The following is a 23,327-nucleotide window of genomic DNA, read 5'->3' on the forward strand; positions in this document are numbered from 1 at the left end:
AATATCAGGCCCCACCCTCTATGTCTAAGGATCGCTTCCTTCCACCCTCCCCACCTCACTGCCCCCTTATCTCCAGGAGCACTCTCTGGTCCCCAGGGCCCCCACCCCACATCCATGATGTGTTGAGTCTCCTTTCCCCCAACTTCAGTCTTGCTGAAAGCCTCAGAGTGCCAAGGGTTCCCTTTCTTTTCATTACTTCTTTCCCCCCCCCCCCCCCCCCCAACCACACACCACCCCAGCCTCCCAATGGCTCTCTAAAGGAGAAATGCAAAGAGTTATTGCTTTTTAATTACAAGTGCTATTGTAACATCTATAAGGAAGAACACTTTAAGCTTAATTGAGACCAAATGTGAAGTTAAATTAAATGAATAACTAATTAACGTAATGCTCCTGCATTAGCCCCAAGTGAGTGCTGAGGCCCAGAGAGAAGGCAGGTAGCAGGCTTGCGGGGGAACGGGTCCGAGCACAGAGCTGAAGCAGGGCAGGGAACCTGGGACCTGGGAGACGAGGGCAGAGGGACAGATCTCAGGGCTGGGGTTTTTCCACCTTTGGTGTTTCCCCCAAACTCCCTCCCACAGCCCAAGTCCTCATTTCTGAGCCAGGCGTTGAGCTCCACAAGCCTTCTGCTGATCGCGGGTGCCATGCCTACCCTGGGCCCAGGCACCAGCTGGCACCTCTTGTTTCTTTTCCAGTCCCCATGCTGCACTTGTAGGGGCTTGCTCTATATTGGCATTAACTCCCTTCCTCTTCCAGGTCCCCTCCAGACCTCATCAAACTGACCACCTGCCCAAGTCCCAGGCATTCCTCCTTCTGACACCTTACACATTCTTTCCTCCTGCCCCGGGATCACCCACCCTCCGGCCCCTCTCCCTTCAGGCATAGGGAGGGATGTCTCCGCTCCAGTCACTACCTCCAGTGTTTTTCTCCTATTGTTTTCATATTTCTCACTTACCCCTCCCCCAGACAAGCTCCTGGGGGGGGGGGGGCGGAGTGTGTTGACAACTGACTCCTCTCCCTTCACACCAGTCCTTCGAGGTAGGCAAGGGTAGGACTATTTTCTCTCCATGAGGACACAGGCTTAAAGGTAGCCAGTGGTGGGGCCGGGGAAGCGGAAGTCCCCCACCACCAGAGGAGGTCTCCCAGGACTCCTACCCCGACCTGGTGCGGTGGAAAGAAGGCCGAAAGTTGGCTAACGAAGCACCCTCTGCTCCCGCCTCCCCATCTGGAAGCAGGAACGGTGTGTGGCCCATGCCAGGCTTTGCCGGGGGATGGTGGCACCATCTAGCGTCTGCTCTGAAAGAAGCATCTGAGAATGCTGGACGTAAGGCCTGGCCCTGGGGCTCCCGAGGACAAGGTCCCTGACTGGCTCCAAGTCAGGGTGAGCGGCAGGCAAGTCGAAGGCTTACCGGTGTGTCACCGCAGCAGTGGGCGCCACCTATCTCAGTGCTGCCCTGGCCCAGGCGTCCCAGTGAATGTGACAGCTGTACCTGGTATGTGGCTCCAGCTCCCCATTTGACTGGCGGGTCATCAGTGTGGCCATGAGCATCTCCCCAGGGAATGCCCGCTGTAAGCAGCCCCAGTACACGAACCCCGTGGTCCCAGGACCCCAACAACCCATGCGACTGGGCCAGGCCCTAATAAGGGCGAGCACAGGCACAGTGGGCAACAGGAATCTGTACTGTGCTGATGGGTGGCTCCGGAGGACAGGGAGAAATGCCAAGAGCTGGCCTGGCAGGCAGCATTCCAGGATTGGGGCGGGGGGGGGGGGGGGCTGGGATAAGTACATGGGGAACATGGGGGAGAAAAGGCAGGCTGCAGAGAGCTCCAGGCATCTACACATGTGACAGCTGCGGGAATGAACCACGCAGCCTTCTTTCCTGCTAGTCTCGTCGCGCTGGTGCCTGTGCTCAGGGCAGAAGTCCTTGCTCTGTGTCCACCGTCTGCTCCGTTCCTGGAGTAGGGCTAGCAAGCAGTGAGCACTCTGCAACTACCATCCACACGCTGGTGTTTTCAGTCATGCCTCCCTCCCTCCCCAGCACTGCACTGGTGTTTGCTCTTCCCCTGGGGACGCAGAGGGCTGGCAGGAGACTGAGGCAAGGGAGGCCTTCACTCTCCAGGGCGGCACAGGCCCAGGCCCAAGCCCAAGAGTGATGCCTCCCTAACTTTTGCACCATTGGCACCTCCCTTGCGTCTCCCTAGTCCTGGCCCCGGAGGATATAGCAGTAACACTTTAATCGACTCAGGTCAGGAGTTAGAGACAGAATCAAATGCAAGGGAGAAGAGGTTCCAACGTGGGGGAATACACGAGAAAACCGGCTGGTGGATAAAGAAGCCAAGTGAGGCTGGGCAGCTCCGAAACAGGGTCAGAAACCCACCGACAGGTACAGGCTGGTCACAGAGGTTCAAACTGAACACGGGAAGGAGAACACACCTTTGCCAAGCCTTGGTCCATGTCAACCCTCTGCCTTCGGTCTTGGAATCTGAACAAGCTAGAGTCTGAGCATATCCTCCCCTTAGCAAGCTGGAGACACCGCTCAGCTCTGATCCCCATCCTTTCTGCTTGCGGCTTCCAGAGCGCAGGCCCTTGAGTCTTCCATTCCCCATGTTGGCGGTCCCTTCCCATGGAGAATCGCCTAGCCCCTTAGCAGCCCTGTGGGCTGGCTGGTGTTAGGTCAAGAGGCTTCCATCAGCCATCGCTGGCAGTTTCCATAGTCTTGCCCCCGGTGGCAGGAGGGGGAGAGCTCTTTGGGAATCAGCTGGGGCCCTCCGTGCCTCTCTTCCAATCAAGGCCTCATATTTCTTTATACCTGCAGGAGAGAGGGGCAGTGGAAGAGAAAGTGAGGCACAGGTTAATAAGCCAATGGTCGGAGCAGGGAAGATGGGTTTGTAGGGTCCCTTAATAATTGCCTCTCATCCCTATTCTCTACCATTAGGGAGCCCTCTCACCTCTTCAGCAAGCCAGGATAATAGCGAAAACCTTACAATGTTTGTACCACATCTGACAGTTTTACAAAGCAGTATCACATATCCCGTCTCATCGCAGCCTCCTATCCATCTTGTTGGGTATTTAGGGATAAGCATCTCCATGTTATACACATAAGGATGTGGAGGCTCAGAGGATACGCCCAAGGTCTTATAAATGAAAGTGAGCAGAGAAGTCAGGATTGCCCAGGGATTTCTGGTTCTAGGCCCAGTGCTCCCTCTACCCTAGTACGTTCCTCCGCTCCCCCACACACTGGCCTTCTGCAGACAAGGCCCAGCCTAGGATGGCAGCAGTACAGAGCAAAGCAGACTCTGCTGGGACAAGCTGAAGGCCTTACGCACATTCCATGAGTTCTGAGCCTCTCATCGAGAGATCAGAGAACCAACCTCACGGTTGCTGAGAGATAAGTGGGGATGTCTGAAGTCAGACTCAGTTCCAGGCACAGAGCAGATGCTTACCAAGTATTCATCCCCCTTTCCTGCTTCCTTCTTCCTCTCCCAGCCTCCCCTCAGCCTGGCCTGGGGAAGGCAGAAGGGAGGAGCACCGATCCCCTGCCCCTTCCTCCAGGGCAGGCAGATAGATACTCTGCTAATGCCTCCTGCTCTCAGTTCCTCTCCCCCTGAACCTGGAAGATGCCATCCTTAAGTGGGAGTGCTTCCCCAGAGACGATGCTGGTCACCATGACCCCAGGGGCTTCTTCCACACATTTACCATCTAGGACCAGGTCCACGGCTCCGGCCAGCTCATTAGCCAGAGCCTCCTGCTCAAAAGGAGAGCCAGAAAGGCCAGAGAGAGCATTACCCTCAGCACCAGCACACGGCCCAACCTCTTGCTGCCTCTGCCTCAGCCACTAGCCTATCTGTGCGGCCTCCACACCCGCCACCACTGGGCAGTACAAAGAGAACACACCAGGCCAGCCACCGAGACTTGATCGGAATTTTCTCCCAGAGGCTTTGATTGGTAGTTGCTTTTTTCTGTACACCCCAGGCAGAGGGGCCAGATGATCTCGGTTTCTGAACTTCAGGAGGTACGTACGGCTCAGAGTCCGAGTTCAGAGGGAAAACTATTTCCCTGGATCCTGCCTCTGTCCTCGGGGTACATCCAAAGCCCTAAGGAGAGGAGTCTGCCAACCTCTATGGCAGCTCAGGCTCCTTAGGAAACAGATCCCAAGCACCATGCTCTGCTCGGAGAGAGAGTCTTTGGAGTTGGCCCCCAAGAAAAACAAAAAGGAAGTTGGAAAAATCACAGTGGAGGAGAGAGGATTTGCATGCAGGCCCCATTCTAATGGCACATTAGTCACCGACTTGAAGAAAATACTCACAAAAGTCATGGGACTTGAGGAAAATACTATCGCGGGTGGGTTAGGGCCAGACTAGAGCTATGGAGACATATGGGGACAACAGAGGACACATTAGCAGGGTTGGAGGTAGGGGTGGGGGGGCCACGGAGCACATCCAGGGTCTGGCTCCACTCTGGGCTACAGGTGGACTCAGACTGGGTGCTGAGCACCAGAGCACTGGTTTTAATGCCCACAAGAGGTAAGGTTGGGGATACAGCTATAGCTGTCTGGAGGACTCACCCTCTGTCTCTGCCCAGGGATGACTTCCAGGCTAGGATCTCTTTGTACACCAACCGGCAGAGGAGCTGTGGGGAGTTCGAGTACCCAAGGGAAGGGAGGGAAATATTAGCAATGAACACATGGTTAGTCCCCGGTGCTAGGTGACCAGGGGGCTGGCAGGAAGGAAGGGTGTGGGCACAGTTTCACCTGGCAGGGGCTCACTCATGGGAGGAAAGTGGTTCTGAGTGAAAGGCAGCTGTTCTCATGTTCCAGAGCCCCTCACGGCCAACGATTTGGACCTCCCGGGTTCTAGCCTGGCAGGACAGGACATTCACTCCCACCAGTGCCCATGTGTGTACCCCAAGAACTCGTACCAAGCAGGCCAGGATGTCGGCAGAGATGAGCATGTAGAAGACATTGTTCCAGCCTGTGGGTGAAATAAGGCCAGCCAGGAGGGGCCCCAGAGCCGCACCTGCAAAGAACACAATGTCAGAGAAGGGAACCCAACAAGGGGCCCTGAACCTCCCTGCCCACCTGTGGGCAGCATTCTAAGAAATGTGCTAAAAACAAGGCTCAGGGCTCAGCTGCCAGGAGCCAAAAGCTAGAGTCACAGACCTATGGACCCAGTGCCGTCGATGATGGCCGTGACGGTGGAAAGTGCCTTTGCGTTGCCTTTCAGGCTCTGGTGAGTTCCCTGGGGAGAGAGAATGAGAATGGAGCGGGGAGGCCCAAATGGAGAGGCAGCACCAGGCAGGACCAGGGCTGGGAGTGGGGCTAACTTGGGGAAAGGCAGCAATTGGGCTTGGAGTTGAGAGAAAAGGCCAGGGGCCGATGGCAGATTCTGAAGGACTTTGAAGATCTCATATGCCAGGATCTCTGTGCACTGGGAGGGGGTAGGGATGTTGAGAAATGGATCTGGAGCCCCCAGGCCCTGACCAAGCCCCCAGAGTCGTCCCCGGCCCCAGGGGGGCAGCCCGCTTACCAGGTCAGCAGAGACTGCAGTGGTGATGAGCGCATAAGGGCCATTGACCAAGGCCCCACAGATGATCAGCATTACTGAGGCAGTAACAGAGACAGCTGGTTAGGGATGAGGGACCGCCACCAGCCCCAGCCCCAAAGAAGGTGAGACCACCCCCTCCAGACATCAGGCTGAGAACCTCCACTTCCCTGTGCCTCCCACCGATGTCCCCAAGCCAGCTTCCTGGGGTCCCCAATGCAATGCTTTTCCTGTGGGCTGCCAGGACTTGAATTCACGCCCTCACCTATGGAGTTGATAATCCCACTCTGACCAATGAAGTTATACAGGAACATCTGGGAGGGGACAGGGGAGAGACAGTCACGTCCAGGCTTCCTCATGGGCTGCCTGGGTTAGATGGAGCCCAGAAGTCTGGCACACTCCCTCCTGCCAGGGAACCTCAGAGGTCACCTTACTCCTTTTCTTTCTCGAACCCAGACCTCTTGGTCTTTAAATGTCCCAGGGATGGAGGGTCCAACACATGGTAATATACTGTTGCCCCTTTTTTCACAAAGATTTCTCTCTTACCTAACCTTAATTTCCTATACTCTCCTTGACCAAGAACTTTAGCAGCTGGCCTCCCCTTTCTCCACCAAGACCAAGTCGTCATTAATCCCTTTCCAAAATTCTCATTCCAAATCTCTTTCCTGTGTTCACCCTGGCTTCTCCCCCGCCCCTGGGTGTGCACAAGGATGGACACACACGCAAAGAGACAGGCGTGTGCATAAATGCCCGGGTGTGCACACATTTCAACAGCCCGCACGAGTCCACGTGAGCACATGTGCTTCACTCTTGAGGTTATACACACCATGGGGGCAGCCAAGATCAGCATGATGCAGCAGGTGGTGGCCCTGCCATTGGTGTAGTCAGAGATGAGCCCCGCCATGATGCCGCCTAGAACACAAACCAACTCACACGTTGCTGCCCCAGGTATGGCCACAGCCTCCCACTACATGGCACCCCAAGCTTTGCCCCATCCTCTACCTGGTGCTAGCTTGGGCATCCAGAACCAACAGAGCTTCCCCCTCTCAAGCCCTCCTGGCACCCATTGCTCATGAGAAGATCAAACTCAAGAGCCAACTTTCTTAGGGCCACCCAACTGGGCAGGAGCTGCCCAGGTCATGTCGCATTGGCCCTGTTCCGTCCTTCTGCACCCCCACAAGAGAAAAGGAGAATGAAGCCTGAGGCAGAACAGGGAAGGGCCTTACCCATGATGCCACCAACATCGAAGAGGGTAGACAGGTCCCCAGCCTGTTTGGCATTGAAATGAGCTATGCAAAATACAAACATGTGGTCAGACCTGGGGGCTCGGAGCAAACGTCCTGGAGTGCCACTGCCATAAGAACCCCTATAGAGCACCTGATTCGGTCCACTTCCTCCTTTTTCAGATGAAGGAGTGAAGACTCACGGGGAAGTCATTGGCCAGGGTCACAAGTAAATTTGCAGCACTTTTGGACTGGATACCCTTTCTGCCCCTCCATCCCATCCTGTAATTCCTTCTCCCCCTGCAGGTTGGCCTTGACCCCTTGGAAAAGCCTTCCCCTGAAAGCACTGGGATCTGGCCCATAAGAACCCTGTCCCACTGGGCCACTTTTACCCTGGGGACACAACTCTCACTGAGCCGCAGCTCAACCAGCCACATTCCTGCTCTGCTCCTGAACAACCGGCCTCCCCTGCCAAGAGCCTTCCCACCCATTTGAGGCCTCTGCTAATAAACAGAGCCAGGAAGGAGACTCACAGGCAAATGGGGACCTCAGGTCTTAGCCCTTGTCCTAGGATTAGAAAAAGGAATGTCCAGAAGCTTGAGTTGTAGCTTAACCCTCAAGGTTGACTCATACAAGGCCACAAAACAAAGAGTCACAGTGTCCACGGAGCCACCCTGATGCTCTACTTCTATCTTTGAGAGAGGCCCTATGACAGGGCTGTTGGGCAAGATATGAGCTGGGATTTGGCCTTGCATAATCTGGCCTTGCAGCATCCCGTTCAGAGCAAGTACGGTGCATGTAAAGCAGCCTTGGCCCTCCCACAGGGCTTGGAGGGAGCAGCAAAGCCCTGGAGCAGAGGGCCTCAGCCCTGCAGGGCTCTGCGGTCAGGGGCAGGGGAGAGGGGGCCCAGAGGAGGGCAGTGCAGCTGACCCAGGCACAAGCCATCCATCCCAGGAGGCTCCCGGCAGCCCCTGGGGTGAGAAGAGCAGGCGGTGGGTAGCTCACTAGGCCCTCTTCCTGGGGTTTGGGGAGGCATTCAAAGGCAGATCCTTCCTAGCACCATCTATCCACTCATCTGGGAGCCAAGCAGGCCTGAGGTGGGTGCTCCTGTACTTAAGGCTAGAGAAGTTAGGCAGGATTACAGAATAAAACTTGGGTGTTCCTAATCTCCAAGGAAGAGAGGTGGCTGGCATTGGGGTCTCCGAGGCTGTGTACAAGGTCTAACTTCCTACTTAACCAAATTTTTTTTTAAGTCTCCTTTTGCCCTACGAGAGGTTCAGCAGACATCCTGCCCATACTCTGGAGTCACGCACATCCCATGACAGGTTTCCTCTCCCTGCCAAAGATGGCCTTGGCCTCCTCAGAGACCCCCATCCTCACCTCTTCTTCCCCTTTACTTACCCACATTGAAGATGTAGAGGGGCAGCCAGTAGAGGAAGGTGTAACTGACCAGCTTGGCAAAGAGCAGACACAAAGAGAACTCGACCACACCCTAGAGAGCATAACAGAAGGCATGAGGGAAGAGATACAAGAGATCCCTGGCCCAGGGTAGCCCCAGGGGCTGGCTCAGCACCCCAGGGCTGCCACCGCTTAGCCACAAAGCAACCTCAAGTACACCTCCATCCAATCCCAGTAAAAGCGATGTGCCTATGCTCCAGTGCTGTGTCAAGGCAAGCCTCCCATGTTACTCCCCCCAAGTTGGCTATTCACCCTAAGCATCTCATGTAAAGAAATTCTGGAAGCCATAGGTCACCCCGAGCGTCCCCCCATCTCCTGACATCCAGCAGAGAAATCTAGAGAGCCTCTCTCTTCCCTCCATCCCGCAAGCTTCTCACCGGGATCCGGAGCGCCCCGAGGAAGCTGATGGCGGCAGGCTGAGCGCTTGGCTCCTTGGAGCATCTGGCAGGGGTCTCCAGGCTGCTCTCCTTGTTAGTGTAGGGACCACTCCCAAGGTCCTCAGGGTTGTGCTGGTTCTCTTCCAACCCATCCTGAACAGAGATGAGCCCTTGCTGTGAGCACATTTGCGTACCGCCTCCCACCAGCTGGAGGTATAAGCCACGTGAGAGGTAGGGGTTCCCAGGCTGGAAGAGGTACGCGCCCCTCTCCTGGACTGAACTACCATCCGGCGAGGCCCAATCAGGCTGTCGGGGAGCCAACCTGAGGGCCTGACACTGAGCCCGTGAGGTAACCCACTGAGCTCGTGGGTGCACGAGCCCCTCCTCCAACTCCCTAGTCCCCTCTGGGACCTGTCTCTGAGGATGGATTGGCAAGGTGGGGGTCGGGCTGGGGGCACTCACACTCGTGTGGTGCTGAGGAGGCGTGCAGTCCACATCTTCGGGGTCTGAAAAAAACAACCCGCTAAGAAGCTTCCTGGCGGGCCAGCCCCCGCTCCCTAAGGTGGCCAGTCTACTTCCCAGCGCGAGGGAGCCTGCAACCCAGGCTCGAGAGACACATTCTAGGCCTGGCTCCCCTAACAACCACCTGGGTCACTACTGCCTTGAGGACTTCCGTTCTCTTGCTACAAAGTGGCCACCCTGCCCGGCCTAGCTCTGTCTCCGAAGGCTGTCAGGGAATGGGGAAGAGGACAGGGAATGGGGAAGAGGACAGCGGATGGGGAGTGTCCCATCACCCCCACTCTCCCCTTCTCACACTTCAGAGTCAGCTGGCACTTGCCGAGCACAACTACAGGCCGTGCGTCCCAACTGCACGTCTCACTGACACCTTAACCAACCCCTAGCCCTAGGAAGTAGATGCTATTATTCTTAATTTACAAATGAGAAAACTGAGGTCCAGAGAGGTTGTCTGTCCCGGGCCACATACAGATCCTCCAGCTCCACGACCAGTAATCCTCCCCCTCGAGCCAGCTGCCTTCTCTCAGACCCCGAGAGGAGAAGTGGGAGGCTCAGTTCTGAGCCCTGTGGGGAGGGAGGGGTCCGCTCACATTCGATCAGGAAGAGGAAGGTGATGACACCCATAGCAGCGGTGATGATGCCAGGCACCACAAACGACAGGCCCCACTGCTCATTCACCCAGATGCCAGCGATCAGGGAGCCCAGGATGTTGCCCACAGACGTGTGTGAGTTCCAGATGCCCATGATAAGCCCCCGCCTGGAGGGGAGGGAGCAATGGCGGGGAAAGGAAGGGGAGGAGAGTAAATAAATAAATAAATAAATAATAAGTCAGAGAAGCACAGGGTTCATCACAACTGCCCTGGCCAAGTGCAAAACGCTGGCTGCCTCCAGCCTCCAAGCCCAAAGACAACCAGTCAGGGAGGAGGCGGAAGGCTTGCCTAGTGTCAAGCAAGTGACAGCAAGGCCTGGGGTCCTGCTCCCCTCTGCCAGCAACCAGAGGCAGCACACGCAGGGGCTTCCACATGGAGCTCTCCCTGTCCTGAGGACATCAAGCCCCCCACCCCCACCCCCACCCCCTTATCCTATGGCTGCTGGTCCTCCACCAGGGTCACTCTGCCTCCAGGGGACATTGGCAAAGTCTGGAGATTTTGCACTGGCCCAGCCCCAGGTGTGCTACTGGCATCTAGTGGGTAGGTACTGCTAAACCCCCTACAGTGTGTCAGGTGGCCCCACAGCAAAGAATGATCCAGGCCCGAATGTCGGTAGAGCTGAGCTGGACAATCTCTCTGCTCTAAAGCAACATTTTTTTTTTTTTTTTTTTTGCACGAAAGCCAGTTCAAGTACAAAATAATAACAACAACAACAATAATAAAGTTTTAACAGTCTCCATTTTTATCTTCATGCAAGATGAGAATTTGTCTGTTATGAGGCGAAAGCATAACTAAGGTCGCCTGTTTTTATGGATTAAAACCTTATCAAGGAGCAAATCAGCACTGCTTTTTAGTCACCAAATGTGACTAAACGTGAAAGTCAGCAAGACAGACACAAGGTTCTAACCCTTCTCCCTGAAATTATACCGGGACCGTGAGTGACCTCCTCACTCCCCGCAGCCCTCCCAGGGTAACCCCCCTCTCCTCCTCCCTCGCCACACTCACTTCCCCTTCCCGAACCAGTTGCCAACGCAGGTCACCACAGAGGGCCAGCCTGTGGTCTGGACAAGCCCATTACAGATCTGCAGGGAGACCAGAAGTTAGTGGGACAGGCCTGGGCCGGGCAGCAAACTCCCAGCTCTGACCCCTCCCAGGCCAAGGGGCCTCCACGGCCCGCACTGCAAGTGCCCTCTTCCCTCACACACACCCTAATGCCACAGGTTGGTTTCTCCTCTGGCCCAAGATCCTTCCCTGCAGAGACCGAGCCCCTCAGGCATCTCAGGGACCTCGGGGTAGTGCTCAGTGCAGACTTAGGGAGGATCTGTGTGATCCTGAGAAGTGGGAAGTAGGACCCCAAGGCTCAACAGAGGAGCACTGGGCTGTGAAGAAGTTATCCCCAGCCCAAATCTGCCACCACCTGGGGGTGTCTGGGAAGGACTAGCAGCCTCCGCAATCCTTCCCATGATGGAGCGGAGGTCTGAATGCAAGATGGAGGCTCGTACCTGGATGAGCACAAAGTACCAGAGCATGTGGATGTTCCAGAAATATCCTAGGCCAAAGAGTGAGGTGAAGAGGCCACTGAGCAGCATTCCAGCTGAAAGGTAATAACGGAGGGGGAGCCGCTCCCCAAAAATCCCGCTGGAGAAGAGAGAGTAGGATTTGTGGTTAGTCACCATCTGCACTCCTCACCTCTGCCACATACTTCCTCCCCCGCCACACCACTGACACAGCTCTGGCCCAGGTGACCACCAATGACCTCTGTGTTGCCTGCCACACGCCAGGGATGCTCTCCGGCTTCCGCTCACTGGACTTCCCTGCCTTAGCTGCCACTGCTGAACATGCTCCTTGAAGTGTCTCCGTGGCCTCCTCCCCTCGCTCCCCTCGGCTCACCACTGGACATTTACTTTCCCTGGGGCACAGTTTCCTGCATCAGTTTTATGGTTGTAACTACCACCTAGATATAAAATAGCTCCAACCACATATTTTCCATCCTGATCTCTCACCCTGCAGGATCACACCCAGGTGCCTTCTGGACATCTTAACTTGGGTACCCCCAAAACATCTGCAACTCAACACTCTGAACTCTCCCTCCTCCTTCCCCACTCAGTCCCTTGGCCTGAGCCCCTCTTCTGAGTGAGTGTGGTGAGTGAGTATCTTCTGAGTGAGCCCCTCTTCTGAGTGAGTATCTTGAGCCTCTCCAGCCAGAGACCATGGAGCTTCCTGCTTCCTGCCTCCCCTCCCATGCCTCGCAATTCAGCCTCCAAGACCCTACCTCTTAAATAGTTCTCCAGGACATCAGCTCTCTTCAGCTCTATTACTGCTGTTCTAACTCAACTTCTCAAAGCTCATCTGGGCCATTGTCAAATCTGTTCCTAAGTGTGAGCGAGCAGGCCTTCAGTCTCGTCCTCCATCTGTACTATCTTCCATCATGCGCAGAATGATCTGTCGGAAATATCTGGCTATATCCGAACATGACACCCCTGGGTACCACCTTCAATGGCTCTCCTGTGCCCGCATCTGGCACACAATAGCCATGTGTGCCCCTTCAGCCTCTTCAGCCCCATCTCCTGCCACTGCTTCAAATTTTACTCTGTTATTAAAGCTCTTAGGAGTACACCCCCAGTCAGATCGTGCTGTTTCCCACCTGCCTTTCTTTGCCCATGCTAGTCCTTCTGCCCAGCTACTTCTCCACTGCTCTTCCTCAGTATCATCTCCTTCCAGAAGTCTTCCCTAACCCCTCTTCTCTAATCCCAGCTGGCATGAGGTGACTACCCCTGAGCCCCAGATCGGCCTGTAGCCACCTCCCTCAGAGAGCCACCATACTGGTTTGTAACCAGCTGCTGATGAGTTGGGCACCTCCATTAGGCTGTGAGCCTTTGGAAAGCAGTACCCTACCTTTTCATCTTTGGTCCCTGGCAACAAACACCAGGATTGCTATGTAAAAGCCACGCTCGTTGGGCTAATTTAGGCCCAGGACAGGAGAGTGGTATTCCTTGCCATCTCTGTGTGCAGGGCTACCTTTGAAGGATCCCAGTTCAGGACAAGCCGTATTTGTCCAGCCACACCACCACCACTGTCATCTGAGAGAATAACCTCAGAAGGAGCATCCAGGAAAGACTTTCGAGGAAAAGAAGAGTCTGTCTGCCAGGTGACGGAGGAGGCCGGGTGACCATGGTAAGGAAATGAAGATGGCCAGGGGTTGGTGGTATGTGCCCAAGTCTTGGTCTCATTTCCACCTGGGGGGGGGGGGGCATCGGCTTTTTCACTTCAACCCTGCTGCCTACAGGTTCGTCAAGGGGAGGCAGCAGCTCTGATCCCCCCTGACTCGGGGACAGTCACAGGCTCTGCCAGTCTCTTACCTGATAAACATGCCGATGGCATAGGCCACAAGGAAGGCATTGTCCACGGCCCCCAGTAACTCCTTGTAGTTGTTCTTGTCTGAAAACAGATGGCAGAGACAGAAAGCTGGTGCTTGGCTGCCCCTGCAAGAAGTCCTTACCGGCACTGGACAAACTCTTCCTGGGGAGGGGAGCTGGGGAGTGGGGAAGAGCAACTTGCCCTGTTCGTACCAAAGGGAGCCCAGTCGCACCACGTAGTGTCGTTGAGACTGTGGCTGTCATTAATGGGCTTGATCAGCTCCGAGCAGTTCTGGTGCAGACGGCTCTGAAAAGGCAATAGGATGCGTGGGTCAGGGGTCATCAGCAAGCAATCTGCCTCCCCAACCACACCAGCACCACTGTCTCCCCACTGGGCTCCATGCTCCTTCGGCTGGCATGACATCCTGCTTCCCGTGACTGGTTATAGGCCAAGTGGCCACATCAGGCCCTCAGTGAAGGGGAAGAGGAGTCTATGAGCAGAGCCCATAGAGCCCAGGGTCCCTGCCCTCTCATTCCACCCACAGCCAGCAACACTGCTGTCAAAAGGAACACACAGGGTAAGTTCCATAGGAAGAATAACTACTGAGAATGGGGCGTGGCCATGGGAAGGGGTCGTCTCCTGACTATGGTTGAAGGAATAAGGATGGTTATGGGCCAAGTTCCAGACCATTCTACCAGAGTTTATTTCAGCTGGGGCCCAGCATCTCCTGCATTCTTCCTTACCACCAGGCCAGCCTCACCTTGACGACACTGATGGGCTTCCTGGACATGTGATAACAGGTATAAATGAAGAAGGTGAGTAGCAGGATGAAGCCTCGGAACCTGCAGGAAAAGGCAGGCATCTGGGTCAGCAGGAAGTTGGCCTCAGCCAGAAGCTCAGACACGGTATCCCCACGGGACTTGCTCTGGCAACTCCAGGGCCTCAGCACCACCAACTCTCTACCTTCAGTCTCCCCTCCAGACAGTTCCTTGGACAGAGGCCAAGGGGAGGGTAGGAACAGATGCCTGGGGTCCAGGGCACTCAGGGAGCCCTATCTCTCTGGTCCCAACTCCTGAGGCTCTTCAGCAGAGCTGGCTCAGTACCAGCACCCTAGACAACACAAGTTACGCCTGCCCCCTCCCCCCACCCCCAATTCTTGTCACCCCCCACACCTCTATTATCCTTTAACCTCGCCAAGGTCAGGACGCCTCTGTGTCTGTCTGTATGAGACATGGTGGCAGCGAAGTAGAATTGTTTTTAATAACAATACCAGAAATGGTGGGAGCAGGTGGGAGGCTGACACTGGAGAAGGTCTGTCTCTAAAGTGAGCTCAACTCCTCTCAACCCTTGAACACAGCAGAGACAGCACCTGCTGCAGTCCAGTTAGGGCAGTAGCCAAAAGTGGGAAATCTGGTGACACAATCCACGTCCTCTTCCCAGGCCCGGTCTGGTCTATCCCACTGGACAGAAGGATCATTCTTTCCATCTGTGGCTCACACACCACATGTACCCTCTCCTACCCCCACTTCTCATCCCAAGGACCGGTCTGGAATGGAAAGAACAGTTCATCCAGGCACCACTGAAGTTTCCACCACACGTCCGGCCACTGCCCTTCTCCTGAGAGCCTGGGAAAAGGGCCTCGAGGTCCTCCTGAGTCAGCGTCTGCGCCCCTAGCAGAGCATCAGCTGAGCTGAGTCAGCCACCAGGAGCCAGGAAGTACTTGGAAAATAGACCTCAAAACGGACCCCCAACCCAGGAGAAAAGGCTAGACATTAGGAAAGAGCCAGAGCCTTGGTTTATTCACGATCTCATGGAGAAGGGTGGGGAAGGGTGGGAGGGGCCCTGAAGCCCTTTCCATCCCTCAGTTCCATGAACCCGAAGGGCAGGACACCGGAGGCTTACTCTGCCGTCTTTAGAGATCTGCCTCCAAACCCCAAACTCACTTCCCCCAAACATGTCATGAAGGCTACCGCTTGTGAAATACAAGGGAATTTCAGAAGAACCTGAATTTAGGTTGGGCTCCCAGGACCCTTCTTACCTCACCCTGGACTTGAGCTGCCTACCTGGGTTCTCTGACTCCGTTCTCTCCACTACCTCACAGTGTATCTTCTGAAGAGAATGTAGTTACACACCCTCTGTCACCTGGCTACACATTTTTTCAGTGGCTCTCCGTTCTGCTAAGAGTGAAGTTCCAACTATTTGGCCTGGATTTTATGCTTCTCTACAAACAGGTCCCTCTGGCTGCCAGTTTCCAAGGTAGCCACAGAGGTCCTTCAGGGACTTGAGCCTCAGGGAATGTGGGGTTACTCCAAGTGACTGTTACAGTGACTGACATCGGAAGGCTTAGTGGCCTTCCAGGTCCCACCAATCGGCATACGCTTCATAATTCCTATGAGGGACTTGTTAATAGTTCCAAGTTCAGGGACTTGTAAAATCTGGGGGAAATTCTCTGAGAAGGTGGCCTTCTTCAAAGAGTAATGGATGAAAGAAAACTATACCCTGCAGATAACCGGTCTAGTGCCCCGGCTGGGAAGCTACTTGGTTCAGGAAAAAAGCTAAAAGCTTTGAGTGATGCTTCTAATGTATTGTGTAACCAAATGCAAGTTCCTAAATCTTTTCTCCCTCTGGTTTCCTCATCAGCTGCACATGGATGATGGCACCGACCACATCTATCTCAAAGACGGGTGAACACAACATGACTCTCACCCTAGTCCCTAGGTCCCTGTTGTACCATCTTTAAGATCCCCACCCCCGTCTGCAGGGCTCAGCTGAGCCTATCCTGGCTGCTACATGGATACAGCCACTGGCCATGGAGACGAATCAGATTTCCTCTGGGTCTGAGAGATCCTTGTAGCCCCACTGAGGCTCCCGACTCTGTTCTCTCGTGATAGGCCCAGCAGTGAGGAAGGCCTTTGCCAGCTAGAGAGCCTGGTGTTGCCTGGGAAGCCCTCTCAGGAGCTGGTGAGAGCCAACGAAGGGCCTAAAGGTCTAGCACGGTTTCCAGCCACACTGCTCTTCTCACACGCACTGCCCACTATCACTCTGCTTCAACTCCAAGCTTGTGACGTGATGGAGCAGAGACTCTGGCCTTCAGTGGCCTGCTCATGTGCTCCCTTGGGAGTGGATCCAGAGGATCCGCAGGGGCCCACACTGGTATCCTCATCTGTGAGATTCCAGCCTGCCCCCCTCCAGCGGCCTGGCCTGCCCCTTCTCCCAGCTCTGACCCCAACCTCCAGTAGAAAACTGATACCCAAGAGAGCAGAAGGGCATGATTCTGGGGGTAGGGGGGACAGGAGGTGGGACAGGAGGATCAAACGTGTTGTGATGCCAGGCCCGGCATGGATACCCTTTGGAACTTCCTTCCTGGACTCCAAAGAGGCAGTGGGATGAGCTCAGAATCCCATGGCTACCCGGGCAGAGCACCTGTTCACCCAATCCATCTTCACTCCACAGTCTTCCTTCCGTTCCATTCTGCTTTAGCAGCTATTCTGAGGAAAAGGCCAAGGTGCCACAGTTCAAAGGGGACTAGGGTCATCAATCAGGTGAAGGGCTGAGCTAGGCTGAGGCAAAGGCTGCCAAACTCATAGTCTCCCACAGGAAAGATGGTGATGGTCGCTTGGGCGTGAAGAAGAAGTTTCACTTCTCTTCTCTTGAACCGTTTCTTCAGAATCAAGAGGCCCCAGGAAGGGAGCGGGGAAATATACACAGCTGGCCTGGGGGGGGGGGGTGTGAGGGGACGGATGGCAGCCCGGGTGGCAGGCCAGGCTGGGCAAACATGCTAGGCACAAAGGAACGTGCACGGTGAGGCCCCCATACTGTTCCAGGTGAGGCTGGATGTCCCACCATCCTCTAAATCCTTGTTAGCAAAAAGTGGCACTGTTCAGAGTCCCACCTCCCCCACCTCCCAACACTGGACGCTCAGTGACTGGGCTAGATGGAGAGGCTATCGAGCTATCTCTTAACTGCTAGCTGACAGTCCAAATACTGACCTTATCAAGACTTTGCACTAGGATTTCTTCTGAGGCAAGGACAAGGAACAATGTGTCCCAAAGCAGCAAGGGGTTAAAAACAAACAAAAACCTCAAAGGACCTATTATCACCACCAGCACAAGAACAAAAAACTCCAAGAAACAGCACAGCAGGGGGATATTGGCCTTGGGAGACGGTGGAAAGGAGCCCCCTTTCCCCAGTAGCTACCCAGTCAACACCCCACCCCCACCCCCACACCTGCATCCTGACTCCTTGCTTTGCGACCACATGGCTACCCCCCTGTAAGGCCAGTCCCTCATCAACCACTCCCGACCTCCCCCTGCCTCAGCCAGGGGCTGCTAGTAAGGGTCTGCTCAGGTAGCCATGTGACAGGCTGGGCTGGCTGTGGCTGCAGGTAAGCTTGGCACTTGCCCTGAGGAAAGGGACTCGGTGGCCTGTCCTTGGAAGTGCCCTGTTCTGGGACTCAGCAAATCTGCAAAGGATAGAGGCTGGGAACAGTAAGAACAGGCCGATGGCGAGAGTGCCACCACCCACCCCCTGCCAAATCCCCCACTGCCACTGGGAGACACCCTGGTAGGGGGAGGCCAGCCTGGAACAGACAGCATGGGGCAGAGCCCTGAGCCAGGCCTCCCAGCACACAGGATGGGACAGGAACAGGCCACATCTGGGAGGGCCTGTCAGGACTGAGGGCACAAACCCCTCTTGGGGGCAGAAAGTCAACCCAAGGAATCCTCTACTTGTTCCCCTTCCCCCAGCTGGGTCTCAGGAGCTTGTTCGGAGAGATCAATTTGACTCAGGGCTTGGTCCCAAGATCCTTTCCAGCCATTGGCAGGTAGCCACAAGAAGCCACAGGAGTTTATAGGATAAATGAATAGATAAGATAATGATCACTTTAAGGAAAGAAGAAAGCTTTGAGAAGGAAGCTCTGTAAAGGAACCCCGAGTGCTCAAACAGAATGAAAAGACAAGGCTTTAAGCTACAGCTACAGCATGATGTTTTATTTGGGCAAGTGGAAAACGTGGAAGAGTGTGAGGGTTGGAAGGGTTTGGAAGAGGTGGTCAACACTATGCAGACAGCACAGATGGAAATGTGCTGATGGTGGAGGAGTTGTGGTCCTGCCCAGCGATCTTCCTCTCAAGATTCTCTACGGGCCTAGCCCCACGCCTCACCCTCATCCACCGCTCTCCTGAGCATGAAGGATCCAGGGTAGGGGGCATGAGCCGGAGGCCAAAAGGAGAACAGCAGTACAGCCCCTCCCCCACCACAACCCAAAGACCAACTCAGGCACAGCCAGATGGGGGAGTGGTGGGCTTCGGGGACTCTACCCCTGGTGTCCGTCCTCAATTCTGTTGTTACTTGGGGACAGCTCCACTCTGATCTCAGCATTCGGTTGGTACAGTTTGAAGAAGAAATAAGGCCTTGACAGACCATTCCAGACCAGTTCCCGGGCTCTAGGTCAGACAGCCCCGCCCAAAGCCAGGGAGGTACCAATCTGCTCAGTAAGAAGGGAAAGAGGAAACAGCAGGGAGGAAGAGGAAGTAGAAAGCAGCAATCACGAGTGGTGGTGGGGAGGGAAGGCGACCACCACAGGGTCATGTGCTCTCAACCAGCTCTGACCCTGAGGGGCCCAAGGGGATGGGGTGGGAATAGTAATTTTCCCTCCAGTTTCTCCTCCTGGATCTCCCATTCCTTTCCAGAGTGGCGCCTTAGCACCACAGCTCATTTTAAGCAGCCCTTTCTGCTGCCCTTCCCAAGCACTTCTTTGCAGTTACCAGGAAAATCAGACAAGACAGCTGCTTTGCAGCATCTGGGGCCCCTGATCTGAGGCCACGACGGAATAGGGAAAAGAAAGTCAGACTTAGACCCAAACAGGCTGAGTCCTGCTACTTGCTGTGGCCTTGGGCAAGTTGTTTAACTCTCTAAGCCTCAGTTTGATCTTCTTTAAATAAGATAATAAGCTCCTGCACACAAGATTGTTATAGGATTAAATGAGATGTAATGGATGTGGAAGCATCTGGCGTACAGCGGGTTCTTGGGATGCATTTGAATGTCTTATGTGTCTACTAAGGGTGGGCTCTAGGATCTGGCAGTGTGAGCCCTCAGCAAACTCCGGAACGAGAGCCACTCAGTTTGCAGCCACCAGGCAGCCTCGGCCTCCAGCTCCCACGGGAAGGTTAGGGTGTGGGGAAAACAGTGACGTGGGAGTTCACAGCTCCGGCCTTCCTGAAGCCTTCCTCCTCCCTGTTCCTGCTCATCCAGCCGGGCCTCCTCCCACAGACTTTTCTTCTCCTTGTCTCGAGCGGTTCCCCCTCACAGGGCCCCAGGAAATGGGCCCAGCCCCGTAAGCACCAGCCACAGTCATCTCTGGCAAGGTGCCCACGTTGCCGGCTGCCCCCAGACATGCCCATGCAGACGCAAAGCAGAATTCTGGCAGGGCACCAGCCCTGTCCAGGGCTGGGATGACTCTTTCAGCCATGAACAAGTTATCCACCCCATCCTGACACAGAGGGGGAAGGGCAGTAGTATTGGCTTCCTGGGCAGAGACCTCTCAGTCTCTGACTTTTGCTTGCACACTTCCGGCTGCCTGTCTCTCTCAGCCTCGTCTCCAGGGACTGCTCCTTCCGCACCCTATGCCCCTGCCAGCTGCAGTCACACGTTGTTAGTCTTGAATAGACAGACTGTCTTCACTTCTGTGCCTTTGCTGGCTCCACGGCCTCCAGACCCAACAAGTCCAATGCTACTTTTCCCTCCTGGCGAGGCTGGATCCATCCCTCCCTCCACAGAACTGCCCAAGCACTTAGCAATGACCAAGGGCTAACTGTATGCCTGGCACCGGGCTAAGTGCTTTAAATACCTTCTCATGTAATCTCACCCAAACCCCGTGGTATAGGTACATCGTCATTTCCATTTTGTGGACAAGGACCTGGAGCCTTTACATTTATTTATTTTTGGGAAACAGAGTGAGACAAAGCACAAGCGGGGGAGGGGCAGAGTGAGGGAGACACAGAATCCCAAACAGGCTCCAGGCTCCAAGCTCTGAGCTGTCAGCACAGAGCCCGATGCGGGGCTCGAACCCGCGAACTGCGAGATCATGACCTGAGCCGAAGTTGGACGCTCAACCGACTGAGGCACCCAGGTGCGCCAGGACCTGGAGCCTTTAAAGGGTTAAAGTGATTTGTGTGAGGCCAAAAGGCCCTGTGATCTTTCCCCTCCCTCACTCTCACCCAGAGGGCAGCAGAAAGACCCCGGGCCTGAGAGTCTGACCGACCTGGATGCAAACTCCAGCCCAGTCCCGTCCCTAGCTACGTGGTGTTGGACAAGCCACGTTACTTCTCTGTGCCTCCTTATACGCATACGTTAGGTGGCGAAACGAATAATCGCCTGGCAGGGAACTACAAACAAACAATGTCTGGCACAAAGTAGTAGAAACAGTGAGCAGAATAATAGTCAAAAATTAATGTGTAGTCAATGCTTAACAGGAGCCTGGAACTGGTCTGAGTACTTTACACACTGTACCTCATTTACTCCTCACGACAGTCTTGTGAGGTAGGTATTACCAGTGTCCTCACTTCACAGACAAGGTATCCAAAGCTCAGAGCCAGTCCACCCTCTGGTCCTAGTCTAGGGAGGTCTGCCTAGGTCAGCCTTCTTCACTTCTGCTTAATTGAAATGCCCTCCGAAGGCATTTCAAGTCCGAAAACTGCACACATCCTCTCTCCGGTTTGAGCCTCAGTTCCATCCAGGAAGGTAGGACCGTGTTTTCATCACTGCGGGCCTCAGAGTTCAAAATAATAATGTGCCTCCAGCAGGAAGTACGTTAACGTTTAGTGTTTGATAGAAGTCCAAACCTACACTCATCGGGAAAGAAGTGAAAGAACACTTACTGAGTGCCACTGGAAGTCAAGGATTTTCACACATCATGATTATCCTCAGGAACCCACCTGGCTGGGGGGCGCCTGGATGGCTCAGTTGGCTAAAGCATCCGGCTCAGGTTGTGACCCCGCAGTGCCTAAGTTTGAGCCCCATGTCAGGCTCGGCACTGACAGCACGGAGCCTGCTTGGGGTTCTCTGTCTCCCTCTCTCTCTTTGCACCCCCACCTCGGCACATCCTCTCCTCCCCCCTCAAAAATACAATAAACATTTAAAGAAAAAAAGAACCCACCTGTTTTTTACTGATGGGGAAACCAAGGCTTAGAGAAGTTAACTGCACAGGGCATACAATTTCAATCCAGCTCAGTCTTAAATCTGGGAGATGTTGGAGAACACAGGACATTGCTGGAGTCACACTTTTAAAAGTGTGTAAAGGACACGTGTGGTTGTAGAAAGCTGTGTTATGTGTATTCGTGAGCTCTTCTAAAATGCTGGTGTGGGGGCATCTGGGTGGCTCAGTCGGTTAAGCATCCAACTTCAGCTCAGGTCATGATCTCATGGTTCATGTGTTCAAGCCCTGCATCAGGCTCTGTGCTAACAGCTCAGAGCCTAGAGCCTGCTTCGGATTCTGTGTCTCCCTCTCTCTGCCCCTCGCCCGCTCACGTTCTGTCTCTCTCTCACAAATAAATAAACGTTAAAAAAAATGTTTTAAATATTGGTGTGGGACAGGCTGTTTACCGTTATCTACCCTCCCAACCCCCTTTTCTCTAAAATGTAAGTTATTTGGTTAAAGCACATAAGTAATGTGTATGAATGAAACTCTGTTAGAAACAACAGTAGCAGATAGGTACAACTTGGCATATACAGTGATGAGATGCATTTTTGTTTATTAAGAAGAAAAAAAGGGAAGTAATTTATACAAATGTAAAATGACGGGTCATTCCGGAATAAGAAAGAGGACAATGAGGGATAAAACCTGACTAGATAAATGTGTAGGTTTGTGAAAAGAGAATTTGACTTGCCTTAGATTATAGTATGTGCAAATGATGAGTCTGAACACGAGTAATTATGGTAAAATTTTGTTAAAATCTGGCACAGTTTTTATTTTATTCATACTATTTTCAAAAAGAGGCTCTAGTTCCTTTAATATCAAATATGTCAGTGCAAAAGTAGAATTTGGTTTTTGTTCTGTTAAAATGGCAAAATTTTTTTGACTATTGGTTATTGGTCTGCTCTTAAAGAGAGGTTGTAAAATGTTATGCTCTTACCTCCTGTGTAATCTGCCTACATGGTAGAATTTGTGTGTCTTCACAGAATAATTTTCCACACTTTTTAAAACAAAGATTTCCCGCTTAGGAAATAACTTAAGTTTCCTTACAATGTTACTTTCTATGTTTATTTTTTCATGTATTATTGTCACTTTCAAGTGGGTAGACAAGAACTATTTCTTAGGCACTCATGATAAGCATTCAAATGTCCTAACAACTGTTGATTTTTGCCTTCCCCAAATCAAGTCCTACGTGCAAAATAAAATTTCCTGGATATCTTTTATACGTAAAACTATCGATGAGATGTTCAAGAGGGCCCCTAGAAAATCACAAAGATTTGTGGGGTTTTTTTTTTCACTTTTTAAAAAGAGAGGTGCTACAAATAATTAGGTTTATTTGATATGTTGCTACTGACCAACTGCATGAAAATAACTGTGAAATCAGAAGAGACTCAGCCTTCTCTAGGTTAAATTTCTCGAGGTAAAAGGTTATTATTTACATAAATATTTCACAAATTGCATGCTGTATGAGAAGTTTCTACAGATCTCTCAGTGCCCTCTGGGCCCATGATCTGCCACCATGTATCAGCACCCCCAGTGGTGCTTTGCCTGATGATAACAACACAGTGTTACCAGTCATGGTTTCAGTTATGATTTAAAATGTTACCTGGGCTGCAATCCTACTTTAATTTGAACCTAACATCTGCTAGGTCAGTGGTTTTCAACTCAGGATGCACATCAGACTTTCCTCTGGAGTTTTATTAAAATACAGATGTGAAGGGGCACCTGGCTGGCTCAGGTGGAAGAGCGTGCGACTCCTGATCTCAGGGCCATGAGTTCGAGCCCCACGTTGGGCATCGAGATGACTTAAATAAACAAAATGCAGATGCACAGGACTTACTCCAGATTTACTGAATCTCTTTAGTTGATATTCTTGGTACATCCTTGGTATATTATATAAATTCTGTCTCAGGATTTTTAAATATCTCAAGATTCTTTTCCTCTATAAAAATTGTGTTCGTTCATTTTTATAAATCAGGTGTCATGTTCACCATCTTTGAATGTACCTTACTACGTTTTA

The 23,327-nt window shown here is 53.3% G+C and overlaps 1 protein-coding gene across 3 annotated transcripts in view; it reads right to left on the reverse strand.

Annotated features, from left to right (window-relative positions):
- Positions 1–266: 266 nt before the first annotated feature.
- SLC37A2 (solute carrier family 37 member 2) overlaps positions 267–23,327 on the reverse strand; it is a 31,437-nt gene continuing 8,376 nt past the window's right edge. For 2 of the 3 annotated variants that reach the window (XM_049654964.1, XM_049654949.1), the window contains exons 2-18: positions 13,880–13,961; positions 13,332–13,425; positions 13,122–13,200; positions 11,265–11,400; positions 10,768–10,844; positions 9,703–9,869; positions 9,059–9,102; positions 8,597–8,749; positions 8,163–8,253; positions 6,765–6,827; positions 6,365–6,450; positions 5,804–5,852; positions 5,524–5,597; positions 5,157–5,235; positions 4,916–5,013; positions 4,563–4,627; positions 267–2,807 (exon numbers count right to left, since the gene is read on the reverse strand). In XM_049654964.1, coding sequence (XP_049510921.1) covers positions 2,792–2,807; positions 4,563–4,627; positions 4,916–5,013; positions 5,157–5,235; positions 5,524–5,597; positions 5,804–5,852; positions 6,365–6,450; positions 6,765–6,827; positions 8,163–8,253; positions 8,597–8,749; positions 9,059–9,102; positions 9,703–9,869; positions 10,768–10,844; positions 11,265–11,400; positions 13,122–13,200; positions 13,332–13,425; positions 13,880–13,909 — 1,401 coding nt within the window. In that variant the 5' untranslated portion in view covers positions 13,910–13,961 and the 3' untranslated portion in view covers positions 267–2,791. The remainder of the gene's footprint in view (positions 2,808–4,562; positions 4,628–4,915; positions 5,014–5,156; positions 5,236–5,523; positions 5,598–5,803; positions 5,853–6,364; positions 6,451–6,764; positions 6,828–8,162; positions 8,254–8,596; positions 8,750–9,058; positions 9,103–9,702; positions 9,870–10,767; positions 10,845–11,264; positions 11,401–13,121; positions 13,201–13,331; positions 13,426–13,879; positions 13,962–23,327) is intronic. The other variant, XM_049654956.1, reaches the window with a different exon arrangement.

The sequence above is a fragment of the Panthera uncia genome, chromosome D1 (genome assembly GCF_023721935.1).
Source record: "Panthera uncia isolate 11264 chromosome D1, Puncia_PCG_1.0, whole genome shotgun sequence".
Classification (NCBI taxonomy): Eukaryota; Metazoa; Chordata; class Mammalia; order Carnivora; family Felidae; genus Panthera; species Panthera uncia.